This window comes from Larimichthys crocea, chromosome XXIII, assembly GCF_000972845.2.
Source record: "Larimichthys crocea isolate SSNF chromosome XXIII, L_crocea_2.0, whole genome shotgun sequence".
NCBI classification, from domain to species: Eukaryota; Metazoa; Chordata; class Actinopteri; family Sciaenidae; genus Larimichthys; species Larimichthys crocea.
In genome coordinates, this window is record NC_040033.1 from 7,045,025 (window position 1) to 7,065,606 (window position 20,582).

The window sequence follows — 20,582 nt, forward strand, 5'->3', positions numbered from 1 at the left end:
CAGAAAGGTGCCTATGAAATAAAGGTTTATTATTATTACAACAAATAAAATTACTAAACGCTCTTTTAAGTGTATTAATGTAATTAATAAAAAATAAATTACTACTATACTATACCTAAATATATATTCAAATCTAATTACTACTACTATGATAATTACTAAACGCTCATTTTAGTGGAATTAAAATAAATAAATTTAATACTACTATACTATACAATGATATTCAAATCTCTAATACTACTACTATGATAATTACTAAACGCTCATTTTATGTAATTAAAAAATAAATAATGTACTACTATACTATATACCAAATATATGATATTCAAACCTCTAATTACTACTACATGATAATTACTAAAATCTCATTTAGTGTAAATAAAAAAAAAAATAAATCACTACTAGGCAAAAAAACAAACAAATATACAAAAAAAACAATAGTGGTCATGTTGATTTATTTATTTATTTATTTATCATTATTATTTTTTATTTTTTATTTGAATGTTTCTGCTGTTGAGGATGGAGGGAGGAGGGATGTTTGTGATGTTACTGTCCTTGTGATTGTATGTTTTCTTTAAAAAAAAACAACAACATATTGTTAAAAATAAAAAAAAATAATAAAATCACCACTCGGCTTTTATTCTGACAGCCGTGACCGGACATTGCGTCACCCCCTCCCCGTCTAGCTTGACAGCGGTTGGGAGAAGAAGCTCGAGCGCGGCCGAGCAGCAGTGAGTGTGTGTCTGCGGCACCGTTTACCGTTAAAAACACAAACCACGGCTGACGGAGAGAGCACCGAACCCCGGCCGCAGTTTGTACGACGAACCTCGGCGTGAACATGGACTATGATAAATTGTAGCGTGAAAAAAAGGCTGAGGTAACGGCTGTTTTTTTTTTTTTTTGGACGACAAGAGCGCGCGCGCGCGTGTGTGTGTGTGTTGTGTGTGAGTGAGTGAGTGAGTGAGTGTGTGTGTGCGCGCGGGGGGGTTTATTGAACATCTGTAGAGCTGTAATGAGGGCATCCGCTATTCTTCACGGCGGGTTTTCCTCCGAGGTTCAGTGACACTATTTATAAATGCGTCGTCTGTTGAAGGAGTAGACACCTCGGACGGGGACGCAGCCTGCGGACGTTTGGTCGATTCCCTCCTCCCGTGGCCCCGGGGGAGCAGTGAAGTCATTTGAGAAGTCACCGGAGAAAGAAGACACGTCTTAATCATCTCGGTAGTTTTGCAAAAAGGGGGAAAAAATCCGTCGACTCCCTCCCTGCTGCACCTCCACCTCCTCCTCTCTGGCTCTTATATATATTTTTTAAATCTTACATGGTTTTGTACCTCTGAGCTTTCATCGCCAACCCTTCCTGTGGGCATTTATTTACCCCCTCCACCTCCTCAACCACCTCCTCCTCCTCGTTTAAAGGATGCCGGATCAAATATCGGTGTCCGAGTTTCTCTCGGAGACGACAGAGGATTACAATTCCCCGACGACGTCCAGCTTCACGACCCGACTGCAGAGCTGCAGGAACACGGTGAATGTGCTGGAGGAGGTAAGGGCCACTGTGTCAGCCTGCCTGCATGATGGATGGATGGACGGATGGATGGTTTAATCATAAATAAAAAATGCACTTTTAATGCCTTAAATCCAACTGCTGACACTGCCAGCTCATTGTGCATCATTACAAATGAAAATAACTGCACCTGTTGCACCTTAAATTGCATTTTACATCATATATATGAACATTTCTGCACACACACACAGTGTGTAGTGGATGCAGAGATGCTGTTGGTGTGTGTGTGTGTCATCTTCCACCTCCTCATCTTCCTTCTCGCCTGATATGTATAGTAATAATAGAGGAGGAGCAGCGGCAGGAGGAGGGGGGTGATGATGGCTTTTGTTGGATGAGTGTAGGGTATAGGAGGATGTGCACTCAGGCCTGCAGCTCTCTTGTGTTCACTATTACATAACTTAGAGCTTCAGAGCATGCTGCCAGGCTGTAGCTGTAGCAGTGTGTGTGTGTATATATATGTTATGTGTGTGTGTGTGTGTGAGATAAAGACCTGGATATAACTGTATCAAGATAATCCACTCTCACATAGGCCCACATGTAAAAAGAAAACTGCACAGAAACACGCCCCAAAGTCACTCTGTGATGCTGTGTCACCTTCGATCATGTCGGCCAGAGTGTAATCAGGCCAGGCAGGTGTGTTGTTATGTGTGTGTGTGTGTGTATGTGTGTGTGTGTTTCCCAACCCCCCACTGACGCCATCGCTAACCTCCGTTGGCATCCTTTCCCCGGCCTGCTATGATTAAATGGAGCATCAAACCAGGGGGAGTGCACACCTTTAATGCCACGAATGTGACCTAATTCCTCCACTTTAAAGCTGCAGACGTGAATGACTCCAGGCTCACGGTGTTTACCGTAATCTGCCATGCAGAGCGGCGTGCGTGCGTGCTGCTTTTTAAAGCGAACTAGGGGACATTTGTTTGTAATTTAATAACAGCGGATCACATGTAAACATTAAGAAAAGCAGGACGGTAACAAGAGATGGGACAAAAAAAACAGAGGCCTTCTCCTCTTTTTTAACATACTAACAGTCAGAGTATTGTACATAATAATAATAATTAAAAGAAATATATAACAAAACAGAATCAGAGCGGTGTTTACGCTCAAACCCTGAGCACAGTTTGTGTCTGCTGACTGTAACAAGGAAAAGGCTCGCATCATGAATCACCTCTCTGGCTCCAAACCGAGAGAGAGAGAGAGAGAGAGAGAGACTGCAGCAGCACAAACGAAAAACATCTGTTAGAAAAGGCCGCCATGTGCGCTGGGGCTTCAGTAGCCGCTCTGGAATTTTTTGCACAGATCACATGACGAGGAACACCAAAAAACGAGTGAGCAACACCGCTGCGTCTGAACAAAAGCAAGATGCCCCCTGGAACAAGTCTAGAGGAGTCAGCCTTGGTGGCGGGGGTTACTCAAACGGGGATACACCCATAAGAAAGCCAGCCTAAAGCCACGAATACACTGAGATTAGTGTGTTTTATAACATTAGCTACGCTGTTTGATCCCTGCGTGGACATGTAAGCCACTCGCTTGCATCACACGCCCCACAACAGAACAGCTGCAGAAGATGAGTTTGTTTTAAAATGTCCCGGGTTTCTGCTGAGCATTGTTATTGACAAGGTAAATTATGCAATGGTGCGTCTTGAATATTTGATGCCGTTGTAACTCTAGGGGGTGAGTTGACCTCCCAGGAAGAAAGGACGGTGGGTGAGTCATCTGGAGGTGCAAAGAAAAAAAAGTTGTCATAGCATCTTATAATTCAGCGCCACGCATCAATTATTGATCTGCGCGTAATGACACAAAAGTATTCATGACTCACCGGCCTCCACCCTGCAACTCCTTCTCCGCCTGTGGCCGCAGCAGACCTCACAAAGATATTTGCTGTTTACTCCTGGATCAGGGAAAACAATGAGCTGGAGATGGAGCGATAAAGTCTTTAAAAATAACCTCTCAGGCTCGCTGGCTTCAGGAGATTGAGGCATTGTGTCTATGCTTGTGTGTGGGTGGCAAACCGGATGTTGGTTGGTGTGTCTGGGTTTTATTTTGGTGTCATTTTGGGCGTTAAAGCGGCCATTGTTGTGGTGTTTTTGCACTGCGTTTCCCGTGAAGCAATGCAGGATATTTCGTTGGTGAAGTTGCAGGCGGTAATTATCTTTTGTTCGTCCAGATTCTAGAGAATACAGGAGGATGACGATAGTCAAAAATGAGGATAAATGACTTTGAACGCAGCCTTGGAAGATGGTTACCCAAGCAAAAAAAGCAGTGAAATCTATAAACTTTAGACAAACTAACTCGAGAATAGTTGGTGTGTTTGATCGGCTAGCTCATGGATGATGTTGCTGGTCAGTTAGTACTAATATCGCTACATAATTTTAGTTAATTCGCGCCCTGAACACGTAATTTCTTGTAACCAATGCGATTGTGCGCTGAGTTGCTGACACGTGTACGCATAAAAATACAGCCCACAGACTTAGTAGCCAAATCTGTCCATGGAAAAATTATCTTTGTAGATATCTTTGTTACGACAAGACAGCCACGCTGTTGATTACACGTAACTTTAAGCCTTAATATAATTTGAACAGGTGAGTTATATATAAATTCACCCTCAGTACAGTTGTCATGAACAAGGAAATTAGCTACAGAGACCAAAACTGTTTTTTGTACCAGGCTGTAAACATGTTTATTTCTGCTGTGAAGTTGGACATTTGAACATGGGGACTTATGGAGACTGACTCACTTCTGGAGCCAGCCTCAAGTGGACATTTGAGGAACTGCAGTTTTTGGCATCTCCATGTAGCAAATTGCCTCAAAATATCAATCTTCTTGATTTTATTTTATTTAGGTTGGTAACCATTGTATAATCGCAATATTACATTTGAGGGTGTGGTTTACCATCATTATTGGCACAACAGTGATTGATGGATTTTAGACAATGTAACTCAAGAATAGTTGGTGTTTTTGATCTCCTAGCTTGATCATAAGGATGACGTATGTCGGTCTGTCAAATAAAGAGGGTGTGCTTTACCGTCATTATTGGCACGGCAGTGATACTGACCGCAGCACTGTCGTGCCAGTAATGACGGTAACGCACACCCTCTCGTGTAATATTGCTTAAAGGAAATTCACAGTTGCAGCATAAAGTCTGTAAAAACACAAATCATCTTGTCATGATCTGATTTTCTCCTGCGTACAAACTCAAACTAAAAAAGCCTCAAACAAAAAACATTATATATGGCTGATAAATCAGCAATATATATAGATAGATATATATAAATTTATTTTACACAAGCTCATCAGGAGCTGGATCTTTCCTCCGAATGAGCAAACACAATAACTCGGCTATAAACACAATGAAGCAGATTGAGCCTTTCCATGTCGCAGCAGCAGAGAACAGCAAATGTGACATTTACTTGTCTGAGAATGTCAGAGGTTATTACTCCAAGACTTTTCCTCCGATATGAGTTAAAATTAGCAGCGGCAGGCACTTGTTATTCCCCCGTGGGGCATGTATTGTCTCCCTTTTCTTCCCCCACAGATGGCACTTTGCGTCACTGGGTTTGCTTTCCTAAACCGCAGAGAGCCATCGCAGCGATACAAGGGAAACCCTCACTGCATTGGCATTCCTTTGAGCATGCCTCTCACACCACATCACATGGGCCGGAGCAGAAAAATGTTGACTTTTCACAGTCATTCTATTCAAGCATGGCTGGGCTTGACCTAATAGGCAGCGGCCTTTTATATTTACTTTCTTTACTTTTTTTATATAACAGCCTTTTCAGTCGCAGCATTTGAAGCTTTAAGAGAGTTTCATGCTGTCCTGTACTTGGAAAAGATGAATGAGGAGTTTATTTCCAAACCACTGCGTATTTATATTGAAAGTCATCGCCCCAAAGTCGTGAGAGAGCAACTCTCAAGATTGCAAAACTGTTTTGCCAGGAAAGAACTTAACATTCCTACCATTCTTTAAACGCACTTAGAGTTTATTTATGTCAGTTTATATGAGTTTGTGTCATTCCAGTCACATGTTTGGATGCCTCATTTTGGAAGAATCTGTGGAGATTGCAACCACTATAAAGTGTCTTGTCCTGTCAGTAAAATATATTCTGTTTACTGTCATATGAGACAGAGAAAAGCAGCAAATCTTCACATTCGAGAAGCTCGAACCAGGAAAACTTTTAGCATATTTGCTAGATGAATTAATCAAAATAGCCCCACTGAAGAACTGGCGACTTTTTATATTTGCCATCGGTAGATGAAACAATATCTGATAATGTCTCATTAATCAATCAGTGGAAGTCACTAACGATATAAAGAATGGACATGATGGTTTTTGAGGAGCCATTTTGAAGCTCAAAATCTGCAGTCCTGCCTCTTCAGCCTCCCGGCTGATCTAAAAATCGGCAAAAACCTGGATCATCGGTGGACCTGAGGTAGCCTACATTAAGCCAAAGCATCCACACTCTTAATTCTGCATAACTTTAAGCCTTAATATAATTTAAACAGGTGAGTTATATAAAAAATCAGACTCAGTACAATTGTCATAAACGGGGAAATTAGCTACAGAGACCAAAACTATTTTTTGTACCAGGCTGTAAACGAGTTTAAAAAGTGAAGTTGAACATTTGAACAAGGGGACTGACTCGTTCTGTAGCCAGCCTCAAGTGGACGTTTGAGGAACTGCAGTTTTTATAAATTAAGCTGGAATTAACTGTTTTTATTGTCTTATTTATTGTCAGCGATTTGCCAGATTCAAACAGTTTAGCCCCCTTTTTTAAATAAACTGAATCGATCAATAGATTGACAGGTTGCTACTTGTTGGAAGTTTGAGGATGCTGCTCACTGTTGAAAAAAATGTGGGTATATTTTCTCAGATAAGCTCAAAAACTTGACGTAGAAAAAACAAAAGATAATTACAGAACGCAGTAAAACACTACGTTGTGCAAAACCAGGTCAAAAAGGCAGCACCATGTTTGTTTATAATAAAACGTCCATAGAGGTTGTTTTTAAAGACTGTGTCTGTGTTTATGATCCACAAAAGCATTGTTGTTTCTCTTCATAATAAAAGATCCACTATTTGTCAGTTGTCACAGCTTCAACTTGTTTATCTGAAAGGCACCTGAGGCCATAATTTAGACGACACGTCATGTGAGACTCCAGACTCGTCACATGTGGCGTCCAGTCTGCACAGATAACAGATATATTTGTGGATACAGTTAGCTGCTGTATTTTGCTGCATTGTTGAAAATTGAATTATCGTTAGATGTTGCAAATAGGTAAATTGGATCATGGGAGGTTTTTTTTGTGTTTTCTGAATGTCCTTGGCTCCACATTTTCGTCCCCCTTTTAGCCCAGATATGAGGCGAAAACAATGAATAATTCAAAAGGACGGAGGGGAGACGAGTTTTTATCATACTTGGCTTTACATAACAAAACGGAGTGCGGGCTATTTAAGGCTCTGTTCTGCAGCATTTGCAACCGAGGAGCACAGCTGTGTCAAATTCAATTATTAATGAAGTTACGGCTTTTTATTCATCATTTGTCCCCCGTGTCACCAAACCCAGTGAATCATATGGTGTGAGAGAATGGGAGCATTTTTCGTCCCTTGGCACCGTTACTCACATGACATCTTGTTCCAGTTAAACTGCACTGTAAAAAAAAAAAAAAAGAAGCAGTTTTGTCATCTCTGAAACAAAACAGTGATACCAGTGCTATGATGTTTATTTTTCTTTTTGTTGCTCGGAGTTTTTTGACCCTTTAAGACCTGGATGTTAACAGCAAAGTAGTAAAAGTCAGACACAAGAACTTGTAATCGGGAGAGCTAAAAAAAAACTTGACTAGTCCTTCAACTTAGCGTTTATCTCATCAGTGGAGCTACTATACTGCGGTCAAGTGACGCTTACTGACCACGCAAGTTAAGAGCGGAGCAAAGACAAATGGAAAAATGAAGATTAAGGAAGTTAAAATGTCAGAAATTATCAAAATTTGCTGCTGTTTTGAGATAGTGCTTGCTTGCTTAGCTACCAAACCACATGACCTAACTCTTCATTTGCATCGTGTTGTCCGTTATGTGCATGATTTAAATGTCACTAGCCTTGTGGTCACATCACATAAATGTAAATGATGCCCAAAGTAGCTGTCGTTATTGTGTTACTTGTGTAGCAAGTGAATCCAGGCATTGTTTTAGTGTTACTGTAGGACTTTATTTAAGCTATAACTGCAAGATACTGCTGCCATTTTAGTGTTTGTTTTATTTTCAGCTGGGCGATGCAGTAGTAGCTGTCAGAAATCCAATATTTCCGAAGGGAATGAGGCATAAGTGACGGCTACAGCACCACACTGGTTTGTTGTACATCTCCAGGAATGAACCGAACGTCACAGATTGATGATACGTTAAATAAAAGAGCATCCAGCGGGGGGTTAATGTTTCTCACAACCTCCCTCTGTAAATACTAACAGACCTCCAAACCTTTTTCTTATTTGCTCTGTCTCCCACAGCAGGAGGCAAGACTCTGTTGTGGTGCTTGTTTGTCGGCTTGTTTGCCGTCTGTGGCTGAAATCTGATAATCGGTCCGCGGGCCACAGCTGTTGGCCTACCTTCCTGCCACAGCTGCACAGCGTATATCATCAAGGGCTATTAGCCGGCAGCGGATTAGCCTCGGACCAGACTCTGCCCTGACACTCTGATCCCTCTGCACTTCCCTAGATTTAGGCGAGGAAGAGTGGGCCAGTGTTCACATCTGTCTGGAGCCTTCCTCGCCCGGATAGACGGCGTTAGAGTCTGCCTCCATCGACCGGCATTTTAATCCCCGATGGAGAAATTCAGCGTAGCTACAAAATGAGATATCAGTCAGTAACAGTTTTATTAGCCAACCAAACTGAAATATCTCAACAACTATTACGGATTGCTATGGGCTGAATCCTAATCGCTTTAACGATCCCCTGACTTTTGTCCCGTACTATATTTTACCTAATAACATTCCCATCAGCCTCAGTCGTACTTGTGTTTAGTAGAAAAGTAGAAAAATAGCATGAACTAACATTTTACATGCTAAACATGACATGTGCTGCGGTCAGTATCACTGTCGTGCCAATAATGACGGTAAAGCACACCCTGTTTATTTGACAGTCCAACTCACTGATGTCATCCTTATGCTCTAGATCAAGCTAGGAGATCAAAAACACCAACTATTCTTGGGTTACGTTGTCTAAAATCCACAACTTCAATCACTGTTGTGCCAATAATGACGGTAAACCACACCCTAAAATGTAATATTGCAATAATACAATGGTTACCAACCTAAATAAAATAAAATCAAGAAGATATTCATATTTTGAGGCAATTTGCTTCAGCTCCATGGAGATGCCAAAAACTTCCTCAAACGTCCACTTGAGGCTGGCTACAGAACGAGTCAGTCTCCATAAGTCCCCATGTTCAAATGTCCAACTTTACAGCAGAAATAAACATGTTTACAGCCTGGTACAAAAAACAGCATAATGCAGCATAACAGCATATTTATACTGTCTATGTCCTGTAAGAGCTGCTCTCATGGCTTTAGACTCCATCATCCATCCTTCCTGTAGATTATCCTATCCTATAATGCCATTAATCACATTCATATATTGTCACTATATGGAGTGCAAAGTCTCATATTTGAGAATATTATCCAGCTGAGATCGGGCCACAAAATTAGCACCAGCCATCAGCCAAGCACTGCTCCACCAATTTATTCAGTGGCTAATCAAATCTGAACATTCACTAGCCAACTGGCCGCCTGACAAAAGAGTTAATTTTGCACCCTGGCCGTGACACAAAGAGCTAGCTTTAGGACAGATCTGAGAGACGTTAACAACAACCACAGCTCTTCTTCTTCTTCTTCTTCCTGCTCTATTCATCTTTTGTGTCACTTTGTTTTTCTTCGTCTGTCAGTGCGATGCTAACTTTGTTGTCCTCAAGCACTGCCCCAAAGAACCAAGAGACAGTGTTGTCCTGTGACGGCTGGCTGTCTTATTGAGGCCTGCGGGGTAAACAGTACATCTCTATCTACGAGCTTTGTTAGTCTTTGGCTCTGGACCATATCTATGTGTGTGTGAGTGATTCAGCTTTTCAATGCTGGAATTTCAATGCTACCTTTCCCAGAACAGCAGAGCGCCTGCTGGGTCATTCAAGCCTGGAGGAAAGGCCTTTCAAGACGAGTTGTTTACATCTTTTCCCAACACCATTCAACGTCCTTTTCTACATCATGACAGCAGCGGTCTTGGCTCTCTGAATGTTATAAACTAAGCGGTGCAGCCAGGCTTTTGTTGGGTGTGACAGTGAAGGCATTTCTATCTTCTTCTGTATGTCCAGTTGCTCGAATCCGTGAGCATCCAAATGGCCCGTGGGAGCAGATACACCTGTGGTTTGGGAATAGCTCCGGTCTCTCGCCCAGCAGAGTCCCATAAAGTGTGAAATTCGAGACTCATCTGCTGAAAAAACATGAAGGAATGCTGTTAAAGCACTCTGTGACTTTGGCCAAGGACTCATGACTGAGCGCTGTGCAGGAATGTTACTCAGGCTGGAGACGTAACTTTATTTCTGATTGTGCGTTGTTTATCAAAGGGAGCACATTCTTTGGCAGCACGCCTCAAAGACTTAAAGCGCTGGCGACTGGTTGGGAGGAAGTGGAGCTGGCAGGCTTATCAGCTGATCAATGACAAGTGAAAGATTAGATAAAACTTGTAGTAGTTTATTTTAGCGTTACTTTGATTGACCGACACAGCGCTGAGTTGTTACATAAGACAAGTCTTGGTCTTTTGCCAGCTCTTCTAGTGTAGTATTTGTGTTTTTACTGTGTTATAAATGATAAATACTCAAACACTGAAAGTATTTAATGTTGACTCTAGATCTTCTCTCTTTGTTTGAAATGGATTAACAATATAAGTCGAGACCAACTGAGCCGAGACCAAGACATGACCAAAACCAAGACAGGACTAAGACTTTGAGTGTTTGAGATCAAGTCAAGCCCAAGACCAGACAGTATACAGTATAGCCTATTTGGGTAGCTAATATTCATGAGAACTCTTGGGGTGAAGTGTGGTTGCTACATTGAGTCACCTCTTAAACCTCTTTAAGCGTCGCCTTGCAGTATTTACATGTGCGGTGTGTTATTTCATACTGTGGTTTAAAAAAAAACTAATTTTATTCAAGACGATTTGGACAGTTACCAAATCAATCAGACAATAAAGTGACATCCCTGCAGTTGTGGTCTTGAGCCCGGTCTCTAGACCAAGACTGACCTCGACTGACCCCATATTTTACACACCTGTAAACAACAATTATTTTCGTTATCGTTAATTCTTCAGTTATTAGTGTCAAACATATTGAAATGCTTTGTCCAACCAACAATCCCCAACCGACGCCTGGTTGCTCAAACAAGCCACCTGTAACAACACCTACCTGTCAGTTAAAGAGGCCACGCTGTTCATTATGCATAACTTTAAGTCTTAATATAATTTGAACAGGTGAGTTATATAAAATTCACCCTCAGTACAGTTGTCATGAACGGGGAAATTAGCTACAGAGACCAAAACTGTTTCTTTTACCAGGCTGTAAACATGTTTATTTCTGCTGTGAAGTTTGAACATCATGGAAACTCCTTTTGTAACCAGCCTCAAGTGGACGTTTGAGGAACTGCAGTTTGTTTTTGATCGTGGTTGTCATCATTCAGCATTTCAAGAACCGTACGACTCATCAAAACCTAAATCACTAGAGCAGTTTGTTATATTTGGAGGCTTGAGGAACTGCAGTTGTTGGCACTTCTGCATCTTAATTTCACATCCATGGAGTTTGCAGCTTGGTGATTACGCACTAATGAAAGCACAGTTATGAATATTATATTACATTTCTACCATGTTCTGTAAATAGAGCCTCATTAATCTGACACACTGGACCTTTAAGTCAATGAATGCGCATTTATGTGCTAAAACTACGACTCTTCTCCGCTGGTGGTTTATGTTATCAGTATAACCAGCTTGCATACTTGAGAGAATTCAATATAACTTATAGATGACTCCATTATGCTGCTATTAGCTCTGCTGTTAGCGTCCGGCTCTCAAAGAGAATAAACAAGCTGCTTTCTGTGTTGAGTTCGGTGAGGCCACGCTGTGAATAAAATCAACTTGCTGCAGATCTCAGGGAGAAAAGTTGAGGCCATGCATGCAGCAGTGTTACATTCACACATCGTTCGGTGGCTTCCCTTCCGCGACGCTCGCTTCAGCCCACCACTTGTTTCGAGAGAGCGATGTGCTTGCACGATCACACCCCCACGCTGCTGCATTACACTTACCGAACATCAAACAATCAGCATACCTTTATCTGCGTTGTGTTTACCAGTCAGGAAGTCATTAGTCACGTGAAGCAGCTGTTGGGATTATTCACAGGCGCTGCTATTACCAGCCACAAGCAGGAGAATAGTGGAAGGAACTCACAGCTGATGATTAAACAATGACAGCTAGCATCGTCTGTCTTATGAGGTTTCATATCGGCGAGTAAAAAAAACAAACAGTGGCGGAGCTAAGAGAACGTTTGTTTCCTGACGAATACGAACTGATTCAGGGATTCCACCAAATATAACAAACTGCTCTAGTGATTTAAGATGTTACGAGTCATATGAAATGCTGAATGATGACAAATTAAGCTGCTTGTTTGAGCATCAGGGCTTCATTCAGCCCGCCTCAGGTCCACCGATGATCCACGATATTTAGATTAGTCGTGAAGCGGAAAAGGCAGGACTGCCAGAGCCACCACACTAAGCTCAAGGATACGCCGTCCATTCTTTATTCTGCCATTCATGGCAGCTTGTTTATTAGCACTTAACTGACAGGAAAGTCTTCAACTTTTGGAGGTAGAATTATGTTTTAGATTACACTCGAGGAAGACTCACTGACGTGATTACAATTGATCCTGAGGGGGCGAATAAATGTCCGAACCAAATCTGATTCAGATATTACAGTCTGGACAAACAACATCAAGATCACGACTGCACTGTTCAAACCTTCTGTTGTTTTTTTAAAGATCAGATTTTCCAGCAGCGCTGTCATCAACGTTTTGTCTTTTTGCAGCCAACTTTCAATTCCCATTTGTGGCAACCTCCCATTAGCACTTAGATGTCCCACAAGGAAGTCCAAACCGCAATGAAATCTCAACAGTCTCCGCTCTCAGCTGGATCCCCACGTTACTAATAATGTTGCTCTGTCAAAGAATAACTCGGACTGAAACGTTTACGTGATTAAATACCAAATATTTAAGACTAAGTTTCATTTTGTACTGAAATGAACAGCTGTTAAAAAACAAAAGACTAAAGACTAAAAGAAGACTAAAAAACTTAAAGGACCAGTGTGTAGGATTTAATAGCATCTAACAGTGAAGCTGCTCCTTTCTAGTGTGAATGAGAAGCTATAGTATCCGTGACGCTCCGTCTAGAGCCACTTTAGTTTGTCCTGGGCTAATCCGACCTGTCGTTCCTCCACTTTCCTGTCGCTCTTCAGCTGCTACCATATGATAAAATTACAGTATCTTTCAAGGCTTTTATGCAAGTTTCATCTCTCGGTTACTGAAAAGATGCATGATATCTTAGTTAACTGCTGTGTCATTATCTGTTTCTGCTTTTTAGCCTCTCTCCAACCTAGAGATGTGAGCGCTTATCTCCGGAAATATCAGCACGCGGCCACGTCATTGCTAAACAGTTGACTTTGATTGCAGAAGTATGATTTAGTTTTTTGTGTGACGAGGCATAAATTTCAGTTCCACGTTGATTGATGTTCAAACGTAGTTTCACTTCATTTTATTCGCCTTACATCGGTCATGTGGTCGTCCTGATACACCTCTTAACCAAAACCAAAACCACTGGCAGTCGATCACTCTCTCTCTCTCGCTCTCTTTTAGTACCGTGTGTGTGGTGAGAAATAGGCCATCTGACCTCAGCTGCTTTTGGAAATGTTACATCCTCTCATTTTTCCCATTCCACTCGCAGAGCTCGAAGGCTTCTCCGGCTGCAAGCCCGGAGAAAGGGATGTGCATTTGTTTCCTGCCAATGAAAATGGCTCCCCACCCTTCCTGCTTGCTTGAGTCATGCCACATAGACTCAACAGACAGACAAAATGACTTGACAGATCTCCTCTAACACAACTAAGAGGCAAAGCAAAGCTGTGATATCTTCAAACTTACTCATTTCTTTGGTCACTTTCTGTCTAAAAGTACAGCTGCATATGTTTTTTTAGCCTCCGTGTCCTGACTCCAAGGAAGTGCTTTGATAGTGGTGCCACCTTCCTGTTTTCCTCTTCTATGAAATAATTAGCATATTCGCATATTTCTGTGAACTCCACCGGGTGAGGAGTCAAATCTGCCACAGTGGCTCAGTTGAGTCAGTGCAGAGCAGCTTTCCCACAGCGAAGAATGTCGAGATGACACGTGAGACGGCCGAATCACCGGTAGCACCTTGGTAACCGTCGATGCGACGCCAAATGCCGAGGTGGGCGAGAAGGAGGATGAGTAGGGATGGGAATTTGATTCTATATCGATTCTCATTTGGGGAAAAAAGGAGAACAAACAGTTTGATCAGCATCAGCTTTGTTTAGTTAGAAGTATCACGTATCACCTTACAAAACCAACAGCGAGGTCAAAAGAGGCCCACAGCCTAGTAACGTGTTACTTACCAGAGTTACCTTCCGTAGTAACCGCAGAGGTGCTCATAGCCTGGCTGCTGCCGCTAGGTTGAGATTCATCTCCAGTCCGAAGCGTGTCCAAAACACAACATTCATTTAAAAATACTGCATGTTGTGTGCGCAAATGTTTCTGCATGTTCGTCGCGTTCCCTCCTGACGCTGTTATCTTCACTTTGCAATGATTGCAAGTCGCCCTGTTGCCTTTTTTCTTGGCAAAATGCAGCCGAACTTTGGAGCGTTTGAACCGAGTGGGTGCCATTGTTTACTACTGATTGCACTGCACGTGTAAAACTTGCGTAAGTTACGTGCCGTAATTAGTCGTGCTTGCTAAAATCGAGCGTGCTTTCTGGAATTGATAAGAGAATCGTTGCCAAACGATTTCATGGGATTGAAACACACGGAACTGGTTCTTAACAAGAACCGGTTCTCGATTCCCATCCCTAAGGATGAGTTCAGGGTCGGCTAACGTGCCGTGAAAGTGAGTGGATCAGCGAATCAAGAAAAAAAAAGACACTTCCCAGACAAGCCAGAAAAGTGTGTTTATTCCTCAGCTGTCAGTGGAGGAGCAGTCGGTGTCATTAGACCGAGTGCTGCCGACCCCGGGACAGGACACTGACAAGCCTGGCCGCTTCCTGCTTCCTGTCAAAGGACGGCTGCAGGGGAAAACGACAGGGCTGCTGAGGGAGGATAAGGCCTGGGGGCAGGAAGCGTGAAGCTGAGACAGCCTCCAGTCAGTCAGTCATGCCCAGTCACTTTAACCACAAATTTTCCCCCTGAGGCTCTGACCTCCCGGGCATGGCTGTGCGTGTTTGTGTGGTTGTTTGAGAACTAGGAAGTCGGTCTCCATCGACCCCCCGTTGGTCACACGGGTTACACTTTGAAGACTTCATTTTGGGTGTTGTTTTTGTTCTAAGTAGGACTGCAGCTACGTCTTTTTGTTCATTTTTAGTTCGTAAACAGTGAAAAATACGAAGATGTTCAATTAAAAATGACATAAAACAGAAAGCCCGCCTCAGGTCCGCTGATGACGTCTCTGCCAAATTTTAGATTAGCTGGGGCGATGGAAGCAGGACTACAAACATGGCTTTCCAGCCTTTAATTATGAACGAATACATGTATATTTGTAGTTTTTTTATGATAATAAACTGAGTTTCTGAGTGTTTCTTAGACAAAATAGGCAGTTTGCACACGTTAACTCTGGTTTTACAAAGTTATCTTTCATTATTTTGAGAGACTTTTGAGACTAATTTATCCAAATAACTAAAAAATAAAAAATAATCTTTAGTTCCTCCTCTGGTGTGAAACTTAGGTGATATATTTGTATTTTTTTTATGATAATAAACTGAATATCTTTTGAGTTTCTGAGTGTTTCTTAGACAAAATAGGCAGTCTGCACGTGTTTACTCTGGTTTTACAAAGTCAAAATGGGCCAATCTTTCACTATTTTGAGAGACTTTTGAGACTAATTCATCCAAATAACTGAAGAAAATAAAAAATAATCTTTAGTTCCTCCTCTGGTGTGAGCTCTGTGAGCAAACTCAAGGTGATATTTATCTTAGTTAAACGCTGTTTGGACAGGATGCAGTGCCAGAAATAATTTTTCTGTCACCTGATTTTATCATCAGACATTTCATGAACACTGAAGGACGTTTTCTGTCCTCTGTGCTCGCACGCTGGTTATAAAATCCGCCCTCGCTGAGGCACCATACATGTCCACCGCCCTTCACCACTCTTGAGTTGGCCCATGACCTCTGTGGCTCCATCTCCGACAGACTTAAAAGCATCCTGACACCGACGTGTCGACTTCCACAGCACAAACGGCTTTTCAGGATCATATTTCTCAGTCGAAGACATGAAATTTACTTTATTATTTACTTCTTTTTCTCAGAGGCTCTAAAATAAATCTACACGGCTGGGCTGCCGGGGCGGAGAGACGAGCGGCCGCAGATGTTTTGGCATTGTCGCACTTGTTAATCCCCCACGGGTTGAGTGGGAGCTTGCCATTGGCTGCTGGCAGATAAAAACAATCCTTTGACTATATTCAACAGTCGTCGGTCTTTTGGAGAGCAGAGTTTGGATGCATTCTTGACTGTTGCCAAGGGTTTGCAAAGACTGCGTGCCAAGACAGACTATTTTATTGATTTTTTTCTTTTACTCCTAAAAAGCTGTGAGATAACAGCTTCGACAAAAACATCTCAACGAGTCACATTAGTCACATTGGCCGCTGAAACAGTGCTGGCCAAGCTGTTGATTGTTTTGTCTTGTGTGTTCAAAACGTCAGAACTGACTCCCGATCTGTCGCCTCAACCAGGGTGAGAAACTTTGGAGACATAATCGATGACCAACTGATCTTCTCTGATCACGTTGCCTCGGTTGTGCCACTTCACACTTTACAACATAAGAAAAATCAGGCCTGTTTAGCTAACAGAAGTGTTAGCAGGAGCTAGCAGTAGTGTTAGCAGGAGCTAGCAGTAGCATTAGCAGGAGCTAGCAGTAGTATTAGCAGGAGCTAACAGTAGCATTAGCAGGAGCTAGCAGTAGTATTAGCAGGAGCTAGCAGTAGCATTAGCAGAAGCTAGCAGTAGTGTTAGCAGGAGCTAACAGTAGCATTAGCAGAAGCTAGCAGTAGTGTTAGTAGGAGCTAGCAGTAGCATTAGCAGGAGCTAGCAGTAGTATTAGCAGGAGCTAACCGTAGCATTAGCAAAAGCTAGCAGTAGCGTTAGCAGGAGCTAGCAGAAGTTTTAGCAGGAGCTAACAGTAGCATTAGCAGAAGCTAGCAGAAGTGTTAGCAGGAGCTAGCAGTAGTATTAGCAGGAGCTAACAGTAGTGTTAGCAGGAGCTAACAGAAGTGTTAGCAAGAGCTAACAGTAGTGTTAGCAGGAGCTAGCAGTAGTGTTAGCAGGAGAAAGCAGAAGTGTTAGCGGGAGCTAGCAGTAGCGTTAGCGGGAGCTAGCAGTAGCGTTAGCGGGAGCTAGCAGTAGTGTTAGCGGGAGCTAGCAGTAGAGTTAGCGGGAGCTAACAGTAGCGTTAGCGGGAGCTAGCAGAAGTGTTAGCAGGAGCTAACAGTAATGTTAGCAGGAGAAATCAGAAGTGCTAGCAGGAGCTAGCAGTAGTGTTAGCGGGAGCTAGCAGTAGTGTTAGCGGGAGCTAGCAGTAGTGTTAGCAGGGGCTAACAGCAGTGTTAGTAGTAGTCATTGAAGATGTTTGTTTTGTTGGATTAGCTAAGCTCTCTACCAGTGTTGGAAAGCACCACGGCCACACAAAAGGGCATTTGTTATTATATTACTTTACAGAAGACGTTTCTTTGTGTGAAGTAGCTTCAGGGTGTCAAGCTACATTTTCCGAGTAGCTTGTTTCACCAAAAGCAAAGCAAGCAGTATAGTAGGACAGTTCACCTTCGGGCTCCAGGCTTTCTCAACATCTCAGTATGATTTCATGCTGTTTACAGTGATTATCAAGATGATATATACAAAGCCAGTATTGAGATAATGGTGCCGTAAGATTTAAAAGTTGGCAGAGGCGCTTTTGATCTAGCCAGACAGACACAGAGCTACATAATGAGGCAGTGTGTGGAGGTACTGGGCAGCTGAGTCTGTTCCCATGTGCAGGGGGATCAAAGGGGTCGGCCCCTGCAGAAAGGACCCCGCGGCGACAAACTACTGCTGCCATAATTGGGGAAGAGCCATGTAAAACTGTCCAGGGGAGGCCAAGGACGACTTAATTATCTTGTGAAATTTAATTATCCCACTGTTGTGTGTGTGTGTGTCTGCTCTTAACCGGCTGACCTTGATATAATGCTGTTTTTTTGCTGGTGTTTATCATCTATTACGAGCCAGTATGGCAGAGTTATGGTCTGAATATGAAATCATTGTACTGTCAGAATAAATCATTGCAAGACAGATCATTTATTCCGAGACAGGTAATTCAGGTCTTTGTGTTGTTTTATGTCCACATCGCCTTCTTTATCCATTATCTCATCTGTTCCTGCGGTAAATTAAATTATATTAGACGTCACAGACAGATGGAGCTCAGTCTGACAGGTGATTTTCATATCGTTGCTCGGCTGAGTGCTCAGAAAAGTCTGGCAGTGTGCTATGAAGTGTGAGCTAGTGGGGTGGAGAGCTACCGATGTTGCACCTGCGAAGGATGGAGAAAAAAACAAGTGAAGTTAACGTAATAACTTGTGTTTCATGATATCTGTCTTTGTTATTTACCTGAAAACTTTGATAGACAATATGTTACAGTTATACAGTCTTACGGTTGAGTCTGACAACTCTGGTTTTGGGGCGTAGGAACAATATTTGCTCAGTAGTTCAAAGCATGCACACTCCAAGCTTACACCGACAGAGAGTGTTAATGACACAGTGCTTGACCTGAACGTGGCATAAATCATTATTTCAACACACTATTGTGCTGAGTGCTGGAGCAAAGCCATTGTGTTCTCTTAACAGGCAAAATAAATAAGCAGCATATCAGTTTTTATCACGTTTATTATGTAAATTATTCACCATGAAACTTTTAAATGCTACAAAAATAAAACCCTGACACTGACCTATTGTTACTATGAGTTATCTGTCTCACTTCCACACAGTTTCGGAGATTAATGCTCAAGAGTTCAGCATCAAAAGCACCAGGGAGTTACAATAACGACTAAAACAAATTGAAAACACTTCACACACACTATAGATCATGGCACTAGTCGTTCACTTATTTAAAGATAACGCACAGCTTTATTTAGAGAACATGCTAGTGTGACCCTTGAGCTGATTTACCATCACGCTCTCCTTAAAAAAAAAAAGCTGTTTCACATCAGGAAAATTCATCATCATAAACATCATCCAACTCCTCGTGTGCCCCCTTAATGCTCCTGCCAGAGAAAACATCAACTACATGTGGAGTTTATTTATGCACATGCATTGTGGGAGATGTAGTTTATGGTCATTGTACCCTTTAAAGCAGCCTTTATTTAAAAACAATCAAGCTCACACATAAAATTACTTTATTTCTGTTGCACCGAAGGAGAATTATCGCTGCTGTCATCTGGTATGAATGTTATCAGTATGTTCTTAAAGCATTTAATAAGCGTTCCTCTCCTGTTGTTTTCTCAGGCGTTGGACCAGGACCGAACCTCCCTGCAAAAAGTGAAGAAATCAGTGAAGGCGATCTACAATTCAGGACAAGGTGAGCCTGAATGTTTCTAAATATATAACGCCTCACTGTGCTCCAGCTGATGGTTGACTGAGTGTTCTCCTCAGAGGGATGCCGAGGATTTCATCAACACCTTTAATAAAATTTAAAAAAAATTGCTTTTGTTGCCTTTCGTCGTACAGATGGTGTTTTGTGTGCTTGTGTGTTCAGGCTGTCACAGAAACCAACACCTGAGTTTGTTTTGCTCGTTGCTGTGACGTGGATCCTCAGTAATTTTCCACTGAGCTGCCTCCTCCCTGTAAATTGACAGTTTCAGATGTTTGCCCCACAAAAAAAAAAAAGTTTGTTTGTTCTCCACAGAAAAAGTCGAGACTGTTTGGATGAGGAATCCTAAAAGTTTAAGTCGAGTGTCTGATGACTGCATGTGATCTAAAAATAAGAACAACAATGAGATGTTTGTGCATCTTAAAAATGTAATGAATAGTTAGACTCTGGGCTCGAGCCAGGATTTTAGAAGCACAGCGGTCAGGAGTCCCAAAAAAAATGACCTCCTGTGTCCTTTCCTAAACACTTTTCCTCGACCTTGATGGAAAACATCATGAAGTCAAGGAGAAGGAGAGTTCATGAGGAGTTAGGAAGAGAATCAGTCGCCCAAGCAGGAGGCAAATTGAGAAGAAACCTTGACAAAGTGTGTTTAATAAATGCATATAAAACTTTACCAATAATTAATAATTACAATCCAACAACTGATCAAACGGCCTTTCTTCTTTATATAGTATATCTTTTTTTAGTCAAATAACTAATTAGATTAAACCATTAGTAGTTTTACACTTGTAGAAGTACACTTGATGTAGAAGTTTTTACACTTCTACATCGATAATAATAAACCACAAATAAGGACTACAAAAAGTTCTTCCCCCCGTGCGTTCTTAATGTGTTGTTTCATGCAGGATATATAAACAACAACAACCCGGTGAAAATATGACTTTATTATCAACAACAGAATTTAAATAAACAAGATCGTCCATCTGTCACAGAAGTAAAATGAAATGAAGCTCCTTTCCTTTAACATTTAGGGAGTTCAACAGCTCTAATCATGGCTGCTACGTAAATACTTCCAGGTAATTTATGCAAAATAGACTATTCGTCCCTAAGATTTCTGTCCTGGTTG

The 20,582-nt window shown here is 41.9% G+C and overlaps 1 protein-coding gene across 5 annotated transcripts in view; it reads left to right on the forward strand.

The window, feature by feature from the left end:
- Nucleotides 1–687: 687 nt before the first annotated feature.
- The window catches only part of asap1b (ArfGAP with SH3 domain, ankyrin repeat and PH domain 1b), a 60,033-nt gene continuing 40,138 nt past the window's right edge, over nt 688–20,582 (forward strand). For all 5 annotated transcript variants that reach the window (XM_019271643.2, XM_019271641.2, XM_019271644.2 and 2 more), the window contains exons 1-2: nt 688–1,543; nt 19,372–19,444. In XM_019271643.2, coding sequence (XP_019127188.2) covers nt 1,418–1,543; nt 19,372–19,444 — 199 coding nt within the window. In that variant the 5' untranslated portion in view covers nt 688–1,417. The remainder of the gene's footprint in view (nt 1,544–19,371; nt 19,445–20,582) is intronic.